General features: G+C 44.3%; 2 protein-coding genes across 9 annotated transcripts in view; one reads left to right on the top strand and one right to left on the bottom strand.

Annotated features, from left to right (window-relative positions):
• LOC127032790 (zinc finger protein 569-like) overlaps positions 1-24,910 on the top strand; it is a 253,686-nt gene that overhangs the window by 209,053 nt on the left and 19,723 nt on the right.
• LOC127032781 (gastrula zinc finger protein XlCGF7.1-like) lies at positions 6,784-19,722 on the bottom strand. 8 transcript variants are annotated; one of them, XM_050920360.1, is made up of 4 exons: positions 19,470-19,722; positions 14,744-14,862; positions 10,241-12,143; positions 6,784-9,629 (listed from the first exon to the last, which is right to left on the bottom strand). In XM_050920360.1, the coding sequence occupies exons 3-4, from the start codon at positions 11,979-11,981 to the stop codon at positions 8,758-8,760; spliced, it is 2,613 nt and encodes an 870-aa protein (XP_050776317.1). In that variant the 5' UTR covers positions 11,982-12,143; positions 14,744-14,862; positions 19,470-19,722; the 3' UTR covers positions 6,784-8,757. The 8 variants fall into 8 exon arrangements, with proteins under 8 accessions (XP_050776317.1, XP_050776319.1, XP_050776316.1 ...); XM_050920362.1 differs by having other exon boundaries at positions 10,241-11,154; XM_050920359.1 differs by lacking the exon at positions 14,744-14,862.

The raw sequence follows: 24,910 nt of genomic DNA, 5'->3' as shown, positions 1-24,910 counted from the left end.
TAAAGTTTGTCTCTCTCACCAGCAGAAACCTGGAGCAGAGCTCTGTGTGACTCCAAAGCGTATCTCTGACACCAAAAGAGGTTGGTCTGAAAAAGGATATTACCTCGCCTACTTTGTCTCTCTCCAAACTCCAGTATAAGCCCCTTCTGAAATTACCCTTCTTGCCCTGCCAGGATGCTCATGCGCATTTTGCTCCTCAGGGAGCCCTCCTCTGGGGGTGAAATGGGAAATTGGCTGCTTTGTTGTTACTAAGCTGGCCGGGGGGGGGGGGGGGATCTGAACATGCGCAGTAACATCTGCTGAGCCTCTGCCCTCACTCAGTCTTTGCCCACAATCAGAATCTGCTATAGGGCTGGTCTACACTACGGGGGGAAATCGATCTTAGATACGCAACTTCAGCTAAGTGAATAACGTAGCTGAAGTGGAATATCTAAGATCGGATTACTCACCCGTCCTCACCGCACGGGATCGATGTCCGCGGCTCCCCCTGTCAATTCCGCAACTCCGTTGGGGTTGGTGGAGTTCCGGAATCGATATAAGCGCGCTCAGGGATCGATATATCGCATCTAGATGAGACGCGATATATCGATCCCCGAGCAATCGATTTTAACCCGCCGATACGGCGTGTAGTCTAGACATAGCCATACAGAAGTTTTAAAAAAGGGGAGGGGGGCAAATTGGTGGGGAGGGAGGGGCAGATTTTGTTTTTGCAGGGCTCAGAATGTATCCAGAGGTGGGTCTAACTGGTGGAGGGAGGGGAAGGTGAGGGGCAGATAGAATCAGGGTTCAGAAAGTGGGGAATGCACTGCCAGACAGGGGAAGAGGGGATTAAAAAAAAGTTACCATAGTTGAAATGAGCCACCTGCAGTGCTTATCAAACTAGGGTGTGGGTAGCAGAGGGGCTTGTGCTCCTCACTGGAGTCCATCTCAGCACCCTTTTCCCAGGCCTATGGTGTTAAAGGCGCAGTGTGGCCCAATGCCCAGATACAGCAGCCCGTCTCTATTTGAAATGATTCACTGAGCTGCCAAAAGAAATTAGATTCAGTTGCCACCATCTTAGGGCTTGTCTACGCTGGAAAATGTTACCAGTTACACAGATGCAGTTTTACCAGTAAATTTCCCATATGGACACTCTTGTTATTTCAGTCCAAGAGTGACTTTTTTTCAGTTTGCCTTAAACCATTTACCAAATGATAGAAGCTAACCACAAAAAATTGTAAAAAGCCACTCTTATACCAGAATAACAGCGTCCACACAGGGAGTTACACCAGTATAACCTTCCAGTGTAGACAAGTCTTAAGAGCTTTTTCTTGTCACCATTTGTGTGTGGAACTTACTTCCCAAATATTTCCAAAGGGCACTATGCTATCTTCCTGGAAATTGCTCCTAGCAGTTTAACTAAACATAGATACATTGGCTGGGTTAAACTGTCTGGCCTGCACCCTTCATTTAAGATAGAATATCAGGGTTGGAAGGGACCGTCAGGAGGTCATCTAGTCCAACCTCCTGCTCAAGGCAGGACTAATCCACAGACAGATTTTTACCCCAGTTCCCTAAATGGCCCCCTCAAGAATTGAGCGTACAACCCTGGGTTTAGCAGGCCAATACTCAAGCCACCCCTCCCCCCCTTAATAGCTGTGGGAAATGGCTAGGCAGCCTCACCTAAGCCAAAGAGCTATGGCAAGCCAGTCCAGAAGCTAGCACTATGTGGACAGAGGGCTAGACTGGGTATCGTTTGACCAGAGGTATAGGTGTGTGTGTGTGTGTAACAGAGATAGCAGACAGAGCACAGAAAGAGAGAGACAGCTAGACATAGCCTGATGAAGCAGACACAACTCAACCCTGGAAAAAGTCTGGGCAGAGTTTTTGGGGTGCTGCCTGAAATGCTCCCCCAAGCAAGGATGCTGTCCCCTGTTGTTTGATTCCTTCTGTGTTCTGGGAAACAGCATTCTGTACATTTGTAAATAAACAAAATTTCATCAAAGGTACCAGACTCCATCTTCAATTTCTCCTCCTGACTGGGGAGAAAAATAAAAAGACAGTGGCCTGAACTTTGAGTAGATGTTCACATCAACACTGGTAACGCTAATCAACCCACTTCAGCAAGCAAATCAGGTTATATTGACATGAACAGAGAAACACATGGATTCTCATGCAAGGGGAAAGTGGGTGACTGAGAAGTTTTAACCCTTCCCCCCTTCCTGCTCCGCCAGGTGGGAGAAAGAATCAGTCCAGGTGTTCTCCCTCCAAACCAAGGATTTCCTGACATTTAAAGGAGGAGGTTGGAAGTAGGAATAAAATCTAAGAAGCTTTTTCTATAAATATTTACTAATTAGAGCAAAGGAAATGGAAAATATTTTTGAACAATCAGAGAAAAATGAGCAAATTCTGGGAAGAATTTACATCCATATTTAATAAATAACTAAAGCATGTTGTCAAGTATCAGAGGGGTAGCCATGTTAGTCTGGATCTGTAAAAGCAGCAAAGAGTCCTGTGGCACCTTATAGGCTAACAGACATTTTGGAGCATCAGCTTTCGTGGGTGAATACCCACTTTGTCGGATGCACGTAGTGGAAAAGCATGTTGATTTCCCCCAGTCCTGCCATCAACACAGGCGGCAGAGAGCCCTGGCTGATGTGGCTTTAACACAGCACAGAAGGGAAATGGAGCTGGAAGGGTCCATAGCTGTTGGGGAGGGGGCAGAATGGGTAGGGCAGATGAATGGCAGGCTGTGGGGAGCTGGGTTGGGCTGTGACCAAGGTCTGAACAGAGAAAGCTGTAAGCAGGGGGGCCTATGGCTCCAGCCTCCGGGGAAGGCACTGGTCTGATTCAGCCACAGCCCAGAGCGCTGCTGAGATGGGAGGATGTGTCCATACACAGAGAATCGGGGTGGGAGGGGAAGGTGTTAGTTAATTTAAGGGCTGAAGTTGCTGCCCCTGATTGGACAATGTTTCTCTGGGGAGCACCTGGTAACTACCTTCCCCTCCCCCAATTCACTACAGCCCATCAGCCTGTGCCTCAGGCCCATTTAGGGGGACTATGTCCTGATTTTATAGGGACAGTCCCGATATTTGGGGCTTTAATCTTATATAGGTCCCTATTACCCTACCCCCATCCCAATTTTTTACACTTGCTGTCTGGTCACCCTAGGCCCGTTGAACTGAATTCGCACCCATTACACAGTGACCAGTGTGACAGCGACCTTTATCTACCCCTGACAGGGTCCTACTCAGCATAACCTGGGGGAGCGGGATGAGGATTGCGGGATTGCCACATCCCCTTAGGGCCATTAACTGTACTATCAGACTCCCACAGAAAAGGCAAGCCCAGGAGCCCAGTGAATGTGATGGGGCCAGTGAGTAAGGGGAATATCCTGACATTTCCTACTCTGGCGGAGTCTCTGCCCATGGAGGTGAGTGAGGGGGCGGCACGGAGGCAGGAGTGAGAGCGCTGGGGCCCTGCTGTATGGGCCGCTCTGTGCCGCAGACTCAGCCATGTGAGGGGAGCTGGTCCCAGCGCGATGGAGGGATGGGTGGAGAGAGCTGGGGAAGTGGATTTGGTAGCTGGGCCAGGGGAAGGGAAGTGAGAGCCCAGCCCCAGGGCTGTGTGAACAGTGGGGCCAGGCTGGGTGAATGGGACCTGCTCAAGGAAAGGAGCCCAGGAAGCTTTTTGTCCTTTGCCCCTCGTATGCGCTCTACTCTGGCCACACAAACACCTTCTCACCTCTGCCTGGACCTGCTGCCCCAGCTTCCATCCACCTTCCCGCCCCTCCTCAAACCTTCTTCTCCAGGGAACACTCAGCCCCTCCCTCTGTGCCCAGGAACATTTAAACATTTCAGTTTGAGCTCCCCGGGCAGGAGCCATGTCTGTGGGTCTGTCTGTGATGTGCCCGCCACTGACAGATACTAATGAATAATCACAATAATCCTGCCAGCAGCATAAAAGGGTCTGCAAGCTCCCAGCGCAATCTCCTCATTGGTCTGTACAGTGCTCTCTGCATGTGGTGGGAACCGCAGGCCTACTAGTGATTTCCAAGCAGAGCAAAAGGCAGGAAAAGCCAGAACCCCAGAGAGAGAGTGAGAAAAGGGCCCCAAGAATCGCAAAGCACAGAAAGTGCAGGGAATAAGGAGTGGCAGGAATTCAGCTCCTTTCCTAGTGTGTTACCCAGAGACAGAGCACAATTCTCTTGGATTAAGTCATTATTCAAAGAGATTTGCCAAATAAGACTTGAAAACAATCTGAGCTGTGTGAGCTGTTTCTGACTGACCCGCGTCACAAGCTGTAGTTCCCGTTTCCTGATTGGATGAGTGTAATCAGGGGCGGCTCTAGGTATTTTGCCGCCCCAAGCACGGCAGGCAGGCTGTCTTCGGCGGCTTGCCTGCAGGAGGTCCCCAGTCCCGCGGATTCGGCAGCCCACCTGCAGGAGGTCCGCCAAAGCCACAGGACCAGCGGACCCTCCGCAGGCATGCCACTGAAGGCAACCTGCCTGCCGCCCTTGCAGCGGCCGGCAGAGCGCCCCCCGTGGCTTGCCGCCCCAGGCACGCGCTTGGCGTGCTGGTGCCTGGAGTCGCCCCTGAGTGTAACACTTAGAAATTAGGTTTACAGACCATGACCCCATGGGAGGAGGGGGGAGGCAATGGGCTGGGTGCCTGCACCAGGGTCCTGATCCCAGAGGGCCAAGTGCCCTCTCCTAGCCATGGGAACATGGGAAAGCACCTAGACCCTTCTGCTCTGGCCTAGGGCCCCTTCTGGTGAGCAAGCTGTGAAACAGGCTAGTTCCTTGCTGGCTCTATTGCTCTCCACATGCAACATGTAGCCCTGGAGGGACCAACCTCTTCTGACTCCAGTTTAATTCCTGTTCTAGTGTCCTCAGGGCTCTAGCCTGAACCCAGATGCTGGTAGAGGTGAGCAGGTGTGATGTTACATTACATATTATTTATGGAAATATGCTTATAATAGGGATATGACATAACTGAGATATACTTTATGCAAGATGGGTCTTGTAAGGTATCATTGGAAAGGTTATAATTTACTGAATGTGATTATCCAATTTGTATGCATGTATCATTTCTGCATCTAAAGTTAGGAATACAGACTATGTAACAATTACAACTGGGTGTGTATTGCGAAGACCCCCACCAGATGACAGGCCATCAGATTTGATTGGCAATTAGGAAGGAACAACAAGACCATGAAGATCTTAATCTCTCTCCCTCCTGGGAGGCGTCCTGGGATGTAACTGTGACACTACTAGGTCAAGTGGTCTTGTCACCTGATACTAAACATTATCTTGTACTTCTTGTAACTTTCCACTAAAAGGGAAGGGGGGTCAAGTTTGGGAAACAAAGGATTCCCACCTTAGGTAAATTTTATTTAACGGTGGGGAGAAAAGCAAACGGACTCCTCCCCATGGCCTGTCTGCCCAAGAAGAAAGACTGTTAAAGATATCACAAAGGGAAGGCAAGGGGGGAGTTCAGACTGAAACAGGGGTGCAGTCTGAAAAGAAATATAACTGGAACTCTAAACCATGGAAACTTTGCAATCTGCATAAAATAACATTTAGAGTAAGAAACTACATTTTGTAAACTGTTTCTTAAGTATATTGAGCTTAGCTTGCGTATTTTATTTGCTTGGCTTTGTTCTGTCTGTTATCTCTTATATTCACTTAAAAGCCACTTTTTGTAGTTAATAAACTTATTTCTTGTTTGTAATATAACCCCATTTGTACAATTCATAATTGGGGGGGAGGGGTAAGAAGCTATGCATATCTTCTTCCACATTGAGGGAGGAGGCAGATTTCGTAATACACCTTTGGATCTGCACCCCAAGGAAGGTGGACACCTGAGTGCTGGGGCAAGTCCCTTAAGCTGAGTCTTCCCAGAACTGATCTCAGTGTCTGTTTCATTCTGCAGTTGGGTGTGGCCCTGCCTGTGTGTGTACTGGAGGAGGCTCAATAGCCTGGCTCAGCAAGACAGATAAAAAGGGTGCCCAGGCTGGCAGAACAGGCAGGCTCAGTGGTATCTGAGCACATCAGGTGGCATTCTAACGGGGGCAATCTGTCACAGTGGGACCAGGCCCTGGAACTTAATCTTAGAAGACAGAAACAGGGGATTTTCAAAGAGGAGGGTCTTAGCTGTGGTATTTTGGGGTCAGACCTGGGGGACAGCAAGGCAATGGGGGGAATTCAGAGGAGAAGTGGTAGCAGCAGCCATGGTGATAGGAGACCAAGGCGGGGATTGTGGCGAATCATTTTATCTCTAGGAAAGCTGGAAATAATTGGATAGGAGGGGTCTCAGACAGCAGGGTGTGGGGAGAAGGGCAGAGAGGAGCTAGGTAGGAGGTGAGGAATCTGGCTGTGAATCCCAAGGCCTGCATGGCTGGAATGAGCAATCCCGGCTCCTCTCACAGACGAGTGTGGGACTGAAGAAGCAGATTCCAGATTTGTCTGTGTCTGCAGATTTTCTTCATCAGAATAAAGCATAAAGAAAAATAAAAGGAGGGGCAGGAAGATGGTTCTGGGAGAGGGACTACCCAGATTAGAGGGGGTAAAATGTCACCCAAAACATGTGCATCAATGAATAACTCCATTCGCTGAATTCCCTGTGACCAGCATATTATCACACAAGAGCCCCACTGAGCCCTACCCTCTATTAGGAGAAAGGCATCACCAGCTGTGTGCACATCATTTATACACATCCTAAGAAGGTTCAGAGGGCTGATTCCAGTGAAAGGAAATGAACTGTTGCTGGTGATCATTTTCTATAGTGAGGGATTGAAAAGAAATAGGACAATAACTGCATTTTATTTAAATGTCAAAATTATCTCCCCATCGATTTATATAATCCAGATCCTGTTTTTCACACACACACACGCAGATCCACTGGGATACCATGTTGCCAATCCCAAATGCAGAGAATTACTTTAGAACTGTTCTCTAATTGCTCTTGAAATGTCTTACATTAGGCAGAACCACCAGCAATTCGTTAATTTCCCCTTGAGTTTACTGCACTCTGATGGGGTCTTAACCAAATGTTGCAACATGAGAGAGCACTTTAGGGCTCTGACTGAACTCCCTGAGCCTGAATGCCCATCTCTCTCCAAGTAATTGGCAGCTACAGGGGCTACCAGATCTGTAACTGTGAGCCATCTGCAGCTGGGCAAATGCTGTCTTTGCTTCTTCTCTGGGTGTTGCCTACGGCTGCAGCTCCTCTTTGTAATGACCATCACTTGCTGAATCACACACTCAATCCCGTGGTTCCCATCCCCCTGTGCTCAAACAAAGGCTCTTCCCTGCCCATCACCCATCTCTCCTAGTCCCTTCATACTGGATTGCCTCAGGTCCCTAAGCTTCTTTGTGAATAAAGGGTATGAAAAGTTCCTCAGATACCAGTCCATAGGACACTGGCTAGGGAACCAGGTAAGATGAGGTAGAAGATTTCAGCTGAGACAGAGATGGATGGCAGCAGGGTAGAGGTGCTGATCAGCGATTCTTTGCTAAACCAGGCAGAGCCAGAGGAGGGCTGAGCAGATGGGAGCTGACTGCTGTCTCCTAACACCAGAGACGGGAAAGCAGTCACTGAAAAGTCAAACAGTGACGACATTTGTGGAATCAGCAAATATATTAAGTGTTCAAAACTTTAGTTAATGCAGAGCTAAGGTTGTCCAGTGCTGCCTTGTGCCCTTCCACAATGTGGAGAGTGGCTAATCTTACACCTCTAAAAACTAAGAAATGAAGGTAAATGTCATTCCCACAATGCAACCTTAACTCTGCCCCCTTACAGCTGGCAATAGCCACGGAGAATGGTTCAATAACTGTGTTGCCATAATAAGCAGACATGAAGGACTAAGAAAATGTACCATTGCTTGTGTTGTGCATGCACTCGTCTACCTTCACTGTGTGAGGCATAGCTGTATTGAATGGTGAAGAGATTAGCTGGAGCGGGTTGGCAGAGCTGTCAGTGTGATAGGAGAAGAGGTGCAGGTGTGCTTTAAAAGGATCAATTATGCTTCATTGCAGTGCTGAATTCTGTAGGCTGTGTCAGTAGAAATGCACAAGGGAGTGTAGCCCTGGAGATTGCCAGCAATCTGCTGGCATATGTCATCAGGTCTCCAGGGCTTACTGCAGGGTCAATGAAAGCCCTGTCTCAAGGAATCCTCAGGGCAGGGGTGAAGGCATGGGAATATTTTGAAATTCTGGGGTGGTTTGTGGAGAGTACGCTCAGTTTTTGAGTGTAAGTGGTAGCTGCTCACTATGCCTGACCTACCCCAGGGTCTTTCCTTCCAGAGAAGGTGGCAGAATTTGTCCTACACTGCTCATCAGTGCTCTGTTCCTGAAGTGGTCTGTAGCATCTGTAAAGGTAGAGAGCTAATGTGTGTTACTGGTATGCTGGGACTTCGCTCAAAGAGGGCAGAGTTAAGGTTATGTTGTGGGGGTAGCGTGTACTTTAAAGTTATATTTCCTGCTTTTCATGGGGGTTAAGTTGGCACAGGGTTTCAGAGCTATCTGAATAGTAAAAGCAGCTCCTTACCTGGAGAGCTGTATCTGAGGAACCCCTAGACCAAATGAACACCACACATTGCTAGCTCTGCCCCCGGCCCAGATGAGGCACAGCAATTTTCAAGACAATCCAAGTCCACATTTTAGATTTTAGAGCACACAGAAAAACTGGCAGTTAAAAAGGAAGCTAGTTTCAACTTTAGCTGTAGTGGTGCAACTGCTTCAGTATAATTCACTTCAGCCAGCCCTAGTCAGGGCATTTATTCACTTTCTCCCCAATGGGTTCTCAGATGTCTACTGTGGGTTGATCTCCGACTGAAGCTTTTCCCACACTTGAGGCACTTATAGGGTCTCTCCCCAGTGTGAACTTTTTGGTGCCTGGTAAGGTTTGAGCGCCGACTGAAGCTTTTTCCACAGTCCAGGCAGATATAGGGTTTCTCTCCTGTGTGAATTCTCTGATGCCTACTAAGACCTGACCTATCACAGAAGTTCTCCCCACATTCGAGGCAGTGATAAGGTTTAGGTCTCTCTCCGTTGTGGATTCTCTCATGTCTAAGAAAGGCTGACCAGTTACAGAGGGTTTCCCCACACTGAGAGCATATGAAAGTTTTGGCTTCTGTGTGGATTCTCTGGTGGCCAATAAGGTGTGGTCTCTCACTGAAGCTTTTCCCGCAATCAGGGCACTTATATGGCTTTTCTTCCATGTGGATTCGCTGATGTATTTTCAGGGTTGGGTTGTCAATAAAGCTTTTCCCACACTGAAGACATTTATGAGGTCTTTCTCCTGTGTGGGTTCTGCGATGTATAATAAGGTGTAAATTCCGACTGAAGCTTTTCCCACACTCGGTGCATGTGTTTTTTCCCTCCCCTTTGGAGAATTTCTGGTGCATCATGTTTTTACTAAGATTATTCAAACCACCTTCACATTGAGTGGATTTACCCACTTTCTTCCCTGACTGGTTTCTCTGCTGTCTCTCTGGCCTGTGCTGACATCCACCAGCTTTTCCATGCTCTGGACTCCAGGACACAGTCCCTTCAGATTTTCCCAATAATGTAACATGAGTTTCAACTTCCTCTAGATCTTCCTGCTGAGGATTCTCTTCCACATTCTCACTTAACATCCCCTCACCTGCTGGGACAGAGAGAGAATCCAAACATGAGTCATTCCCTGCACTGGAGGGGGAAAGGAGAGAAACAAACCAAAATAGCATTGGAGAAACTGAAAAATCAGGAACAGAATCCTCCTCAAACCCTTTCTCAAGGGAGAGAGAGAAAGGAATGAATCTGGACACCTTAGCCCATCTGAACAATCAGAGTAGGGAGGTCAGGGGACAGGGAGTACTGCCAAGTGTCTAGAGTTCTAGGAACTCTGACTTGGCTAACATGAAGCAGACCGTGGGGGACTTTAGAAGTAGGGTTGCCAACTTTCTAATTACGGAAAACCCAACACCTTTGCCCCACCTCTGCTCACTCCATCTCCCCTCCCTTGGTTGCTTGCTCTCTGCCACACTTGCTCATTATCACTGCAAGGCCCAAGCAAGCACCAGGAGAAGGCCAGGAGCTGCAACATTTGAATGTGGGAGATAGATTGCGTGATTCAAATACCCTTCACATCACCAGAGAGACATATTAAACACTACTGTAAAATTAAAAACTTTTTTAACTTCTTCTGAAGTGTAAAGAAGATACAAACAAAATTAAACAAAAACAGTTTTAATGAGAGTGGCAATGGAAACTACTTACATTTATACTTCTGTTCTTTTCTTGCTGCCACCACAAGCTCTTTAACTGCTTCTGTCTTCAAAAATCCAGCAAACTCAGCACATGTCATTTTATAGTTGAAGTGCACGAATAGCTGAGCTTTCACCAGGTCCACTTGGAGCTCACTCCTTTCATCAGTACACAAGTTCTTCATAACACTGAAAATACATTCCACAAATGCGTTGCTGGGTGGTATAGCAAGCACATGCTGCACAATTTTAAGTAAGTTTGGGGCTTCCCAGTGCTTAAAGAATTCTACCCATACCTCAGAGACACTGATTCGATGATGTTGCTCCTGACGCAATGTCAATTCAGCATAATTTGTCAAACTCTTTAGGGTTGGTAGCACATCATTCAGCGTACACATTTCTGTAAATAGTTCACCGCCATCCACTTTAATGCCCAAGTTTGTAGTCAAAGCACACAGTTTGTCTAGTTCAAGAGGTCTGTCCAGATTGAGTGGCGCACACAACACATAGAAAGAGTTTTCGCTGAAATCAAACCACTTTTCCAGGTATTGTAGCATGCGTGTGTAAACCTGTTGGGCATCTCCAACAAATTTATTCTGCTTGTTAGGCGGCAGTTTCTTCAAGAACTGTGTCACCTTGTATCCATAGAAGCCTTGTTCTTGTCGAATCTGAATCTCTCTTCTCAGCTTGTTGAATATAGCATACAGTTCAGTTACCTGAATGTAATCACTTTCAAGAACCTTTATGGTGTTGTTAAATTGGCTCATAATACTGTGCACAAAGTAGATGTACAGTTCTGGAAGTGTAATATCATCATTGGATACTGTGTCCTCCTGCTCAGAAAGAAAGGCCCATATTGCACAGCTCACTGTTTCCTCTCCTTTGCTCACAAAGTAAGACTTGAGAGCAGGCCAATTCTTCAGTAACCTGTCAACGGCAGTGAAAAGGGTCAAAAAACGTGTAGGTACATGGCATAAGATTTCTGAATATTCTGTCTCCATGAAGTCAAGGAACTCTTTAAGTTCACTAATATTCTTTGCACAGGATGAGAATTCACTGAAAACCTTGATGACCAAGTTCTCTACATCATAAGAGAGCATTTTCAAGCCATGTTTCACCGTATTGTGTACTATGTGAGTGCTGCAATGCCCTGGCACAAGGTTTGGTAAATCTAACATTTGTTTTAGGCGCACCAAAACAGACTTGTGTTTTCCAAAATTGACAGATGCGTTGTCTACTCCATATGCCACAATTTTATTATGTATCAGACCGGCATTTTGAAGACAACTTTGTAAGTTGTTTGCGATTGCCTCTGATGTCTCATCTGCATCCTCCAAAAAGTCTATGATACATGTGCAGCTTCCCTTATCTTTATTAAAGTAGTGTACAGCAACTGGGAATAATTTTGTGTTCCCTTTATTAGAAGCATCTGTCACTATTGAGAACGATATTGATCCAATGTCTTGCACAGCCAGCTTCAATGAATGGGGTGCTAATACATTTTCAATCAAAGCCTCCGCTTTTCTCCTTCCACAGTGAATTTTGGACGCGATCTTGGAATCAGCGAAAATGGAGGGGTACAGCTTATTTCCACAATCTTGAGAATGGTAGCCGTGGTGGTGCTTAACTCCATGATATGCTAAAAGCAATTCAGCCATGCATATGTGTTCTTCTTCATAGGTATCAGCGTTTACAAAGAATTTATTGATTGTACTGGACAAACTTTGAATCTCTTTCTTTTCGGGTTCTGCCATTTCACCTCGCACTAGTGTGACTGCAGCACAGTTTAGGCGATAGATAAAACAGTATCGACTGTGGATGTCGCAACACTAACTACACGGCTGACTGTTGATGCCTGCTGGCTAGGCTCTTAATTCTTTAAAGGCCAGTTGCTCCCCACTGCCTGTGGTTGTGCACTGAAAAAGTTATTCAAAGATTCAGTCAAATATATTTTTGACAGTTATATTATGCGAATGTCAGGTTTTATTTGTTACAGGATGCCAGGAAACAATAGAAAATTATGGTAACCAGACTTTTGGTGTCCTGTCAATACTTCTGACTGCACACGTCATCTTAAAATTGGCCATATTAATTATATTATATTATAGTTTTCTGTTTTCAGTGGAGCTAACATCCAATTCTGCGAGGTAACATCCAATTCTGCGAGGACATCTCTATATTTGCATCAGTTCAATTAGCACCACCCTGGGAACAGCACAAACTGCTGCAACTAGCACATCAAACATAAAACCGCATGCTTACAGTTTTCGTGATTAGTACAGTTTTATTAAGCCACGGCAAAATGATGTGAAAGCTATAAGATAACAATGTCATTTACATTTGATACCAGCTACTCTCAAGATTAACAAAACAAGGAAGTGACGATCTATTAAGTTAACTGTATTAAGATAATATATTCGGAATTTTGTTTTCATCTTTAAGACAAAAAAAAAAACCCACCCAGAAGAGAGCAGGGCATAGTTTTAAAAATATCAGTCTGCCATATAGTTCTAAGATGAAGATTTTTAATGGTCCTCATCATGTCTTGATGTTTACATTGTCACATCATCTCAAAGTATCACCATATTGGTCATGGGCAGTTAAAACTGGGTGCTATTTTTATGGGTGCCAAGTGACCTTGAGACTTGTGACCATACCAAAAATGGTGGTTTACTTGCACTATCTGGCAGGAGGGCAGTACTTAATTTATAGGATTTGGACCCTCTACAAGAATAGTGGTTATTGCTAAATGTTGTACAAAAGAGGACACAATCTAACTGGAGAAAATGCACGTAATATCAAAGTACCTAAAAAAAGTCCCATTTTTGTAAAAAAAAAGCCATGTTTTAAAGGACTTCTATACATACAGATAAAGGAAAACAATAGTACCTGTAAATTTGGTTATAAATGGCCCTGGGTAGATTTCAGAACATCAAACTGCATTCTGCTAGCTAATTATCATTACTATTAAACATCTACCTTACTGCAAAATACAGCTTAGGCGCTTTAGGGCTCAGACGAATCAAGAAGCAAGATTAACCACTGATGCAGGTCATCAGTTCCATAACTCAGTTGATACAAAGCTGCTACTCATTGTTTTTTACCACAAAGTAATTTATATTGGAAAAAATAAAAGGATACTATTCTCTGATCTGAAATATTGGAGTAATTGCACTTTTATTACATGGGGATCAGTCACAAATCTCACTGTATACCCATTCCAGTGCAAAAAACCTAGAACAGAGAATTAGATTAAATCCAATGATATACCTTCTAGGTTATAACTTTTATAAAAAGTGTTATATGGTTCCACCTTAAGTGCTCAACATATTGAAGTAATGTTGTAAACGTTATTTATTTGTATTACAGTAGCACTTACACCAGACAACTGTGCTAAGCAATGTACACATCTATAACATACAGTCCCTACCCCAAATATCTTACAGTCTCTATATTAGACAAAAGGTGGATCTAACAAACAGACAGGGAAAGCAATGGTAGTGCAAGCTTCTCCATGTTGCCCTAACCAATGTGCCTCAACTGTGCAGTGGAGCCTCCTAGCCATGAGAGATCTTCTTGTTCTTGATTCACACTTCTTTCTCTTTGCTGGGAGTGCCAGTTTAACAAAAACATGGGACTGAACCTAGGACCTGATGCTGCAAACTCTTGTTCACCTCAATATTCTTATGGAACCGAACGGGACTATTTACTGGCCTGCAACCTCAGCTGGATTCATACCCTTGATCTGGTGGAATTTTCAAAATGGCTAACTTCATCTTTAGTCACCTAATCTTAATGAAGTCTTGATCCTTTTATATATCTCCTACGATATTCTCCAAGTATACTTGTGCTAAGCAAGCGTTGCAATCATATGCAACCTCATAGTATTTGATAGCTTAAAAGGGGGGAAGAGTTTTTAAGTGTCAATGCTGACTGTATTCAAGGGCTTGATTCTCCTCTCACAATGGTATTACATTGTTATAATGCTGCTCGGCCAGATCCTCAGCTACTGTACATTAGCATACCTCAGAACAAAAACACCGAAAAGCAGAGCTCCACTGATTTACATCAGTTGAGGATCTGCTCCATTGGTTTTGATGGAGCAACTCCGGATTTATACCAGTGGAAATGAGAGGAGAAGCAGCTAATATCAATTGCTAATGACTTCTCAAAAAAAAAAAAGGTTGTGAGCTTATAAGACAATATTTTTCATAATACGGAGAATCTATACAAATAGTACAGTTGCGTTCTTTGTGTGTGAAAGACTGGGACTCTAGTATGGATGCAACAACAACTTCTGAAGTAGATTGTAATGGTTTTTCAAATCAGAAAAGCAGAACACAAAGAAATTAGAAATTCTTGACATATTGCAAGTTCATATAAATCCTAGTTCTGTCACAATATGTACTTCAGCCGGGTTGCTATTAAAGATGTATATTTTCTTAATCGCGCATAATTGTACATTAAAGTCTCTTTTAATACTAAAAACAGTTTTTTGAACATTAATTTTACTTACATTTGCTGTCTCAAATTTAGAAGTAGAAACCCAAATCCTGAATGATTCAGCCTGAATAATTCTGTTCTTTGAGCTGGACTTCTCCACTCTGTAACTATGTTTCTTTGTCTGAGCTACTGCTGTGATGGGTGACAAAGCACATGAATGCTACATTAGTGTACTTTTATCATCTAGCTGTGATTTTTACTTTGTAATATCACTTGTAAATACATGGAGCAATTTCAGCAATGGTGGGAGATTTCCAAATCCTTGATTGGATTTAAAGTTTGGATGTGTTTCTTTAATTATATGGTCTGGACACTAAAGGGAAATCTCAGTTAAGAATCTCAGATACAGGGTGACTAGAGAAAACAGAGCCCTTAATAGTTAAGGAGGGAATATCTGGGAACTAGTGAACTTGCTTTTCATTCCAGCAACTACAGGATCTTCATTAATAGCTTGTGTACTGTAGTTCATTTTGGAAGTTTTATAGCTTTAACAAACAGGTTTGACACTTACTTAATTCTCATCTCCAACCTCTAGCTTGCTCCCCGGCCCACCACAGAGGGTGAGTGAGAGGGGTTAACAAACATGGTGGGGGTGGCAAGGGGCAGCCCGTAGAATCACTGTAGGTCCTAGCCCAAGGCAGGGCCAGACCACTGTACCAGGCCTGGGATTGGCAGGAGCCCGGTGTCTGAGGCCAAAAGGGCCCACTGGTGAGCTGGGAGGAGGCTGAGGCACACGGTGCCAACAGGATGCGGAGCCCCATGGGGGAGGTGGCACAGGAGTCCCTGCAGGCCACAGGGCCCCAGAAGGGGCAGTCTTGTCCTCCTCCCCTCTAGCAGCCCCATTCCCAGATCCCCTGGCAGCGCTCAGATACAGGGATAACTTGAACGCCTAGTGCCAGCGATAGGGAGATAGATAGTGGGGGGTCTCCGCAGGAGCACGTGCTGCAGCTTGAGCCCAGCCACAGGAGCATGCACAAGAGAATAGGGCAGCAGCAGGAGAGGTGTGCGCCACGACCCCTCAATAGATGCCTCCAGCTGAGTGCTCATGAGTCCTGCTACGTAACCCTGCCCTGCCCTGCCCTGGCCAATGGGAGCTAACAAGAGGTGGAGGCAGCACGCGGAGCCCCCTGACCACTCCTCCACCTGGGAGCTGGACATGCCTGCCACTTCCCGGGAGCCATGTGGAGCTGGGCAAGGAGCCCGCCCGCCCTGCAACCGGACTTTTAACAGTGGTCAGCGGTGTTGACCAAAGCTGCCAATGTCCCTTTTCGACCCAAGGGTTTTCACCCCATTCCAACCAGGAAACCATGTCAGGCTTGGAAATCCTGCTCAGGGGAAAGAGAACAAGCAAGATCCAGTGAATTTGTGGACTATTTCTCACAAAACATGTTCCATGATTTTAAACCTGAGCCTGTTTTAAAGCAGTAAAATCCTAAAAACATACGTGTCAGTATGTCTTTGTCAGTAACAGTTTCTTTCCAAAACACAGACAAATTCCTGTAGTTCAAAAGGTGTATGTATGGAGTGGAGGTGGGGGAATCTGAGAGGATGTTATGTAGACATTTGAAAATTAGTAGGAAAGGGGCAAGTTATGAGATTTTTGTTTAATCAGACTTTGACAATCAGGTTGAAAACGGCAAAATCTAAGGAGATTTGATATTAATAGTCGATAACTGGAGAAAAAAATGAGGAGATTTTATACCATTATTCAATAACTAGGGAGAAAAGAGGTGACTAAAGGGGAATTCAGATCACTATTCAGAATCCGAGGAGATGTTAAATAAATAATAGTTAAGATGGTAAGAAAATCGCAGGCTGCGACTTTGTTGCAGAAACCACAACTTTTAGCACACACAACACATCTGAGTGATGTTGCAACCTCGTGCACCAGGTTGTAACATCCATCCACTCAGATTTGTTCCACAGCCTGGGAACGGCTCCTGAGAAAGTGCCATCTCCAGACCTGATGTGCTCTACCCGACCTATCCATGGCTCCACTGTTATAAATGCAAAGTAATGCACATTGGAAAACATGATCCCAACTCTACATATACAATGATAGGGTCTAAATTAGCTGTTACCACTGAAGAAAGAGATCTTGGAATCACTGTGGATAGTTCTCTGAAAACATCCACTCAATGTGCAGTAGGAGTCAAAAAAGTGAACAGAATGTTGGGAATTAGTAAGAAAGCAATAGCTAATAAGACAGAAAATATCATATTGCCTCTATATAAATCGACGGTACACCCACATCTTGAATACTGCATGCAGATATGGTCACCCCATCTCAAAAACGATATCTTGGAATTTGAAAAGGTTCAGAAATGGGAAACAAAAATTATTAGGGGTATGGAACAGCTGCCATATGAGGAGAGATTAATAAGAGTGGGATTTTTCAGCTTGGAAAAGAGATGACTAAGGGATATGATAGAGGTCTATAAAATCATGACTGGAGTGGAGAAAGATAATAAAGAAGTGTTATTTACTCCATCTCATAACATAAAAAGTAGGGATCGCCAAATGAAATTAATAGGCAGCAGGTTTAAAACAAACAAAAGGAAGTATTTTTTCACACAACACACAGTCAACCTGTGGAACTCCTTGCCAGATGATGTTGTGAAGGCCAAGACTATAACAGGGTTCAAAAAGAACTAGATAAATTCATGGAGGATAGGTCTATCAATGGCTATTAGTTAAAATGGGTACGGACGGTGTCCCTAGCCTCTGTTTGCCAGAAGCTGGGAATAGACAACAGGAAATGGATCACTTGATTGCCTGTTCTATTCATTCCCTCTGGGGCACCTGCCATTGGCTACTGTTGGAAGACAGGATACTGGGCTAGATGGACCTTTGGGCTGAACCAGTCTGATTGTTCTTATGTGCCTGAGGAACGGAGCTGTGGACCATCGTCCTTCTCCTGAAGCTTCAGGTGATATTTAGGCCCCCTGAGCCCAGACCACTGAGCACAAGAGACTGTATGGGGGGAAGCTCCCAGCTATGATGTTTACTACTATGGAGCAAACCAGTCAATTTTAATGTATGTAAAGGGAGGGGGAAAGTTGATTAGCGGGGATAGTATCTCAGAGCAACACTTTCCAAAACAAGGGGGAAATTGCTGCAGATTAAAAGGGTAGGAAACCCACCATAATCTGAGATTTTTATATTTTGAGTATTATTAGTGAGAAAATATTTTTCTCTAAGAATGCATGCTTTATATATGTATTAACACTACTTTATTCTGCTGCTACTAAGGTCTGATCTATAATACAGACTGGCATCATATAGCTACGTCACTCAGGGATCTGAAAAATCCACACACCCTGAGGGACCACAGTTATACAAACCTAGCCCCTAGAGTAGACAGAGAGTAGAGAGCATCTCCCATAGATTCATAGACTCTAGGACTGGAAGGAACCTCGAGAGGTCATCGAGTCCAGTCCTCTGCCCTCATGGCAGGACCAAATACTGTCTAGACCATCCCGGATAGACATTTTATCTAACCTACTCTTAAATATCTCCAGAGATGGAGATTCCACAACCTCCCTAGGCAATTTATTCCAGTGTTTAACCACCCTGACAGTTAGGAACTTTTTCCTAATGTCCAACCTAAATCTCCCTTGCTGCAGTTTAAGCCCATTGCTTCTTGTTCTATCATTAGAGGCCAAGGTGAACAAGTTTTCTCCCTCCTCCTGATGATACCCTTTTAGATACCTGAAAATTACTATCATGTCCCCTCTCAGTCTTCTCTTTTCCAAACTAAACAAACCCAATTCTTTCAGCCTTCCTTCATAGGTCATGTTCTCAAGACCTTTAATATAGATAGATAAATAGATATAGCTACTGCATCTCCCTGAAGTGAATTAACTATGTGGACAGGAGCGCTCTCATCCATCAGCCTAGAGCCTCTCTACATTAAAGTGCTGCATCAGTGCAGCTGTGCCAATGCAGTGTTTTAAGTGTAAACCTGCCCTGAGATTTTGTAAATTATTTAATGACTATTTAGAAATGGACTGATTGCATTAAAATTCATTCTCTCTAAGAATGCAGGTTAGAACTCTGAACACCTGTTTCTTAGACTTGATTTAGAATTGCACTAAATGTACAGAAATCATATTTTTTCTCTAAAATGAGGAAAAGGTATAAACTCTGTATTTATTCCTTTAATTGTAATGCTTCCAATAAGGATACATTAGGTGGAGAAGGAACTTGAATGAGGGCTCCTCTGTATCCCAGGTGAGCACTCTGACCACTGGGCTAAATGCTGGGCTTAATGCTTTCTCTTCCTTGCTAAAATGGCATAATCACCCAAGGCCAGAAAGGGTTTGCAGCTGAGAATCCTTAGTGGGAGATGTCTCCCTACAGTCTGGATTTAGGAGCCTCTTTCCAAGAGCAGAGCGGGGCATTTTTAAAAATAGGACTTAGGCACCTTCGAAAAATTGTACCCTCCAGCCCGGGTCCAGAGAGATATTTCGGCATCCACTGAAATCAGTGGAAAATAGGAGCCTAAATACATTTGTAGCTCGGGGCTTAGGTGATTTTTCCCAACATCTCACCCCGTCTGAAGCAGAGCACAGAACTGAACATCCCTCTCCCAAATTCCAAGTTAGATCCCTAACCACAGTGCAGTTTAACCAGGGACTGCAGAGAATTCAGCCCCAGGGGTCTGCATAAACCTCCCCACTCAAGTTTATCCAGGACACCTCATTCCACCTGAAAGGTGATGGCAAAGTTTCGCTTACCTTTGCTCTACGCTGCGCCCCCTGAAATGGGGGGTCCCCCCAGCTCTTTGGGGAGGGGAAGGTCTATCCTCCCGGTCAGGGTGCCCTGGGCAGGTTGGGGGTCTCTGAACTAGGAGACTGTCTTGCTGGGAAACAGCAGGTATGTTACTCCCTCGATATCAACCTCTCCCTTGTGCAACCAGGGCGCTGGAGCCCCAGCAACTGGGGGCTTTTGCAAGGGACACCATAGAGAGAGCGGACGGCAGGCAGCAGACTTAGCACGGCAGTGAACGCGATTCACTTCCTGCTGCGGGACGTGTTTGCCTGTGGCACAGACTCCGCACGTGGGTCGCTTTGCAGGACTCTCTGGTTAAGGGGCAGCAGAGAGAAGTGGATACTGGCTGGGTCACGGTTCTGTGCCCTCGGGAGTGGGGGACTTTAGCTGATGGGCGCAGAAAGGTCTGGTTCTCGCTCAGAGACGTGAGGAAGAGACTGAAGGCAAAATCAGGGATGAATGAGGGGGTAGGAGCCAGGATTAAGCTCGGGCTGAGATGCTGTGGGAGGGTAGCAGAGGGCAAAATCCTGGCACAGGCAGGGGCAGAGGGTAACAGTTACCCCGGTAGACTGAGACAACAGTGTTTGCAAAAATGGGAGGGGGGGCAGAGGGGCTTTTTTTATTTCCTCTGTCACAGACAGTACCTCTCAGCATGGGCTTCCCAGGGCTGGGTTCTTAAAGAACATAAGAACATGAGAATGGCCACACTGGGTCAGACCAAAGGTCCATCCAGCCAAATATACTGTCTGCCAATAGTGTCCAATGTGAGGTGCTCCAGAGGGAGTGAACCTAACAGGTAATGATCAAGTGATCTCTCTCCTGCCATCCATCTCCACCCTCTGACAAACAGAGGCTAGGGACACCATTCCTTACCCATCCTGGCTAACGGCCATTAATGGACTTAGCCACCATGAATTTCTCCAGATCTATTTTAAACTCTGTTATAGTCCTAGCCTTCACAACCTCCTCAGGCAAGGAGTTCCACAAGTTGACTGTGTGCTGTGTGAAGAAGAACTTCCTTTTATTTGTTTTAAACCTGATGCTCATTAATTTCATTTGGTGACCCCTAGTTCTTATATTATGGGAACCAGTAAATAACTTTTCTTTATTCAGTTTCTCCGCACCACTCATGATTTTATATACCTCTAGCATATCCCCCCTTAGTCTCGTCTTTTCCAAGCTGAAGAGTCCTAGCCTCTTTAATCTCCCCTCATATGGGACCCGTTCCAAATCCCTAATCATTTTAGTTGTCCTTTTCTGAACCTTTTCTAGTGCCAGTATGTCTTTTTTGAGATGAGGAGACCACATCCATATGCAGTATTCAAGATGTGGACGTACCATGGATTTATATAAGGGTAATAAGATATTCCCCCTCTTATTCTCTGTCTCTTTTTAAATGATTCCTAACATCCTGTTTGCTTTTTTGACCATACTGCACACTGCATGGACATCTTCAGAGAACTATCCACGATGACTCCAAGATCTTTTTCTTGATTAGTTGTAGCTAATTTAGCCCCCATCATATTGTATGTATAGTTGGGGTTATTTTTCCCAATGTGCAGTACTTTACAGTTATCCACATTGAATTTCATTTGCCATTTTGTTGCCCAATCACTTAGTGAAAGGCGCAGGCATCCGAACGCCTAATCACTGCCGCTCCCCTTTGTCTGATGTAACCTACTGAGGTGCTGCAGGAGACTTAATTCAGTGAAACATTTCACAGATACACCCCCCCCCCCCCCCGCAAGAAACAAAGACTCCCTTATCTGGGTATCTGATGGCACAGAGTCTTAGAGCAGTTCAACAGTTTGTCTTATCTGCTGCTGGGATTCCCTCAATTTTTAATTCTAACTTTTTGTTCTTATTTTTAGAGCAGAAGTTTATTCTGTTGGATCATCTGACTTCCAGTCTGACTGAAATTCTGGCCTGGTCTCAAAACTTTGTTTTCATTCAATTCGCCAATGGTGACTGCATTTTGCATCTGTTATTTTGCCTCTCGATTCAGCCCTTAGTGTTTTTCCACGTGCAGTTGTGTACAACTTGATTCTCAGATACTCAATAAAGGCAGGATACTATCTCCTATAACATCTTTCTCAAAGGCAAAAATCTATTGTATTTTTTGCTGAACATTAGAACTGCTGTAGTGGACGTAGTCTGTCTAGTCCGGTATCCTGTCTTGTGACAGCAGCCAGTGCCAGGTGCTTCTAAGGGAATGAACAGAACAGGCCATCACTGAGTGAACATCCCATTGTCCACTCCCAGTGTCTGACAGTCAGAGGACAGTTTGGGGCTGCATCCCTGATTATCTTGGCTAATAGCTGATGCACCTATCCTGAGGGACTGATGTAATTCTTTGTTGAACCCATTTATAGTTTTGGCCTTCAAAGCATAATGAACACACATCTACAACCCTGAGATACCTTGACAACCACAGGAATTCTAAAATCATGAATTATACACCCTGAAGTCAAGACATTTTAATAAATACATGATATTTTGTTCTTATGCACCTCTTTGTTCCTGAGCCTTTAGGGTGCAGTAAGGCCAGTTCCACAAAAGCTGTATCGTAAACACCTGAATGAATCTTATTCTGCCCTCATATTTTTCCTGTTACCTCTCCCAAACATTTCATAGACCTAAGGCCATATCTACACTACAAGACTATGTTAACTCAAGTTATGTCAGCATAGGCTCACTACGGTTGTTATGTCACTTGTGCACATGCCTACTGGACTCCTTGCCTCAGCAGTCAGGGTACTCACCAGAAGCACTTGTACAGATTCAGAGTGAGGTGCACCATGAATAGATATCTCACTGTGCAACTCATCACTGTCCACCGCACTGTATTTTGGGAAGCTTTGGTTTGGCTTTGTAAGTTGGCTCCCAAACAGGTCGCACAGGGGTGACTGTGATCATGGGATCAACTTCCCATAGTACATTGTTAACCATCCCCTAATTTTATATGTCTCCCATATGAAAATTTATACATAAGTTTACTTAGACCTTTTTTTCTAAGCCACAAACCTGCCTGGCCCTCCTTACTGTCTGCCACCTCACACAGAAGCATGGAGCCTGCATGACTCTACACTATTGTCATAAGCATTGCAAGCCCAAAGTACACGATCCTGTAGTATTTGCAGAATCGCAAGCATAGAAGTGGGGGACATGATTCCATGCAGAACAGATTGCTGTGGGACATAGCAACAACCAGTTCAAACTTGGTGGCATTCACAGGTTTGGGATAATGAGCATTGGCTGCACAAGACCACATTCCTTGATCTGTGTGCCAAACTTGCCAAAATGACAGCTGCACTGACAGTGGAGAAGCAAATACAGATTTCACAGTGGAAACTTTCAACAGATTGCTACCTCTTACTCAGAAGTATCTCAACCCTATTGTGGCACTCTGGACCTTAAAGCAGTACCCTCCCTCTCCCATTCACCACTGTTGTATAATTATGATATATTTCATACAAAGAATATCATGTCACATAACATATGAAAGGTCAGGATCTGCTGAAACCCATTGTTCCGTCAAGAGTATGTATATTGTTATTGCCTATCAAGTAGTGAATTTTTGCTGTATGGTTGTTACTTAAATATGTTGTAAGTTTGGGAGTTGCTCTCCAGTAACAACAGAAGAGGGAATGTACAGCCAGGTGGGCACTGAATGATCATCACCAGCCTTTACTCATCAATGAGAGTTGTAATCAGTGGATTTCCAATTCAGTGACAAACCATACCAGGGGTATTTCTGAACAATTTCACTCTGCAAAGTCCATCACCACTTGTCTGGGCAAGGGTTTTCCAGGCACATGGACTCAAGCTATAAAATAAAGGCAACATGCATTTGCCTCAGAATCTTCACCCACCTATGCTGGAAGCAACCTGAACGCTGGGAAGACAAATACTTCAACTCAGGATACTAAGAAGGAGCAAGGCTCTGACATTATCAACCACTGCACTGAAGAATCCAGGTGTGTACAGTATGTGTTATGCCTACATTATGCAGACATAGGCTTTTTCCTCACTGCTAAAAAACTTTGATTTTTTTATCACCTTGCTGTAAGAAGGGTGATTGATCAGCTGTGAAGTGACAGCACAATGAAGACAAGACACAAGTTTTAACAGTGAGGGAAAAAGCTCAAGAAAATGTCTCAAAAATAAAATCAGAGAGCAATGATGTGACGTGAGCGCCACGGTTCTGAGTGTACATTTTTTGTGGTGATACCTTGTTGCTTGATATATGTAACAGTTACAAAAGTGGAAGTCTGTGTAAAGCACAATGGTAGCTTTTCTGCCTACGAGCTTGCTTTCCAAAGGAATTCATAAGCATTTCAAATACTATTTATAATGCATTGCACTACTCTCGTCCTTCCCTCAATGTTTTGTGTGCATTCAATGTTTCTTTACTAATAGACTGTATGACCTACTATGCAGTGCAAAAAGGACTAATAAAGATTTTTTTTAAATGCTCAGACTTTCATTAAGAGTTTTTCATGCAATAGCCATGTAATTCAACTCGTAAAATGCTTTTTAAATAGTCCTGAAAAGATGTAGGCTTGGTCCTCTCTACTCCAGAAATGTGTTGGTATCAAGTGTTATCTAATAGGTACTGTGAGGATGTTGCCTAAGCATCTTGTCATACAACTAAAGTGTCACTTATGATTTCTTGAGTAATAAACATCATGAACATAAGGCTGTGACACTCTGATCCTCAAAGTACCTGGAACCCCCATATTTAGTATTGTTTCAGGATTAATAGATGTTGTCAGAGAAAAACATAGTTCTCACTCCCTGGTTGGGTGCAGCAAATCAGATACTTTATTATCTCTAGCAATTGCGTGGAGGGAGAGAGTGCACTAGGACACAGGGTTTCCTCCTCCTAGGCAAATCTCTCTACAGGTAAACAATTACAGCAAGGATTTATACCTTTTGTTAGACACAATAATGAGCAACAGCTGCATTTTGTTTATACATAGGTCATCCTGATATTTTTCACGTCTATTGAGACTCTAGTCTACATTCCATATTTATCTACACAAGGTTGCAGCAACTTCTCACACAGTTCTTTCCCACTTGCCTCACACAATCCTTGCTTCTACAAATCTTGTGTTATTAGGGTTACAGCTAGCCTGACTCTTGCTCACAGAAGACACTGTTTGCATTGTAATCCCCTTCAAATCCCTGTCGATTCTTGCTCTACTTCCACTTATGATTTCTTGAGTAATAAACATCATGAACATAAGGCTGTGACACTCTGATCCTCAAAGTAGTACCTGGAACCCCCATATTTAGTATTGCTTTAGGATTAACAGATGTTTTGTACAATGCATCCTTTTACTTTTTAAATGTTTTTCATGCCTGTTATCATCATGATACATAAATATGTGTGTTATATGCATTT

The sequence above is a fragment of the Gopherus flavomarginatus genome, chromosome 12, assembly GCF_025201925.1.
Source record: "Gopherus flavomarginatus isolate rGopFla2 chromosome 12, rGopFla2.mat.asm, whole genome shotgun sequence".
NCBI classification, from domain to species: Eukaryota; Metazoa; Chordata; order Testudines; family Testudinidae; genus Gopherus; species Gopherus flavomarginatus.
The sequence above is the reverse complement of the archived record's forward strand: the minus strand, read 5'-3'. Positions and strand labels throughout refer to the sequence as shown.

What these genes read in the sequence shown, in the direction of transcription:
- LOC127032781 (XM_050920360.1), bottom strand. Translation starts at nt 11,981, where the DNA reads ATGGCAGAACCCGAAAAGAAAGAGATTCAAAGTTTGTCCAGTACAATC. An exon ending in AAAAGAACAGAAGTATAAAT is followed by an intron (nt 9,630 to 10,240) that starts GTAAGTAGTTTC and finishes TCTCTGTCCCAG; the next exon opens with CAGGTGAGGGGATGTTAAGT.